General features: G+C 33.8%; 1 protein-coding gene across 2 annotated transcripts in view; it reads left to right on the top strand.

The window, feature by feature from the left end:
- LOC107619161 (ATP-dependent 6-phosphofructokinase 4, chloroplastic) overlaps positions 1 to 1,031 on the top strand; it is a 6,165-nt gene that overhangs the window by 3,071 nt on the left and 2,063 nt on the right. For both annotated transcript variants that reach the window (XM_016321402.2, XM_021112758.1), the window contains exons 10-11: positions 128 to 168; positions 469 to 693. In XM_016321402.2, coding sequence (XP_016176888.1) covers positions 128 to 168; positions 469 to 693 — 266 coding nt within the window. The remainder of the gene's footprint in view (positions 1 to 127; positions 169 to 468; positions 694 to 1,031) is intronic.

The following is a 1,031-nucleotide window of genomic DNA, read 5'->3' as shown; positions in this document are numbered from 1 at the left end:
TCCAAATAATTTTTTCTTTTAAATGACAGAGTGGAAACTTGATGTGTTTAATGAAATATTGGTATTTAGAACTTTAAGAATCCTATTTCTCATTTCAGAGATAGACTTTACAGGCTTCCATCTGCAGGTTTCATTGCCATGTTTGCAACTTTGGCTAGCCGAGACGTGGTAAGGCATCTTCCCAGTCTCAGAATTTGTTGATTGTCATTGGTCAACTTATTCCTTTGTTAGCATAAAATTTGTGTTTTTTTTAATTATGATGATGATGATGACAATAGAGATGTATTGGTGATTTTCTTTGGCTTGAAGCTCTTTAATAGTTTTCCGTAAAAATATTTCTTTCCTTTTGATATTAAAGTCTATTTTTAAATGGTCCCAAAGGAGTTCAAATTGCCATTAGTTGTTACCATTTTTTCAAAATTTAAATAATGACTAAAGAATGCCTGCTAATAGCAAGAGTTCTAACAGGATTGCTGCTTGATTCCAGAATCTCCCTTTTATTTGGAAGGGAGAGGTGGGCTGTATGAGTTTCTTGATCAGAGGTTGAAAGAGAATGGACATTTAGTTATTGTCATAGCAGAAGGTGCAGGTCAAGAATATGTTGCCGCAGAAGTGCCTGCAGTCAATCAAAAGGATGCATCTGGGAACAGGCTACTTCTTGATGTTGGTCCCTGGTTATCTGATAAGATCAAGGTATACTATATCATATATCTTTCCTTCTGTTCCTTATGTTCTCTTCACAGATTTTACATATATAATATTCTCAGATATGTATACTTACTTGGACCATAGATATGATATCTCTAAATATAATTGACACGACTGCAGAAAATTTGTGATCTTTTCCAGTTCTGATTGTAGAATTTTCAATATGTGTGGTCCGAGTTAAGGTATCCATTCCAAAGATGGTTTTCAATATATTTTTCTTAAAACTAGATTTATGCTGATGCCTGATGGCATCAGTCAATTTGCTAATAGATCAGTTACATATGGTGAAGCTAATTAAAATCTTTTGCACTTTCCTTGCTAAA

Source organism: Arachis ipaensis, chromosome B09, assembly GCF_000816755.2.
Source record: "Arachis ipaensis cultivar K30076 chromosome B09, Araip1.1, whole genome shotgun sequence".
Lineage (NCBI taxonomy): Eukaryota > Viridiplantae > Streptophyta > Magnoliopsida > Fabales > Fabaceae > Arachis > Arachis ipaensis.
The sequence above is the reverse complement of the archived record's forward strand: the minus strand, read 5'-3'. Positions and strand labels throughout refer to the sequence as shown.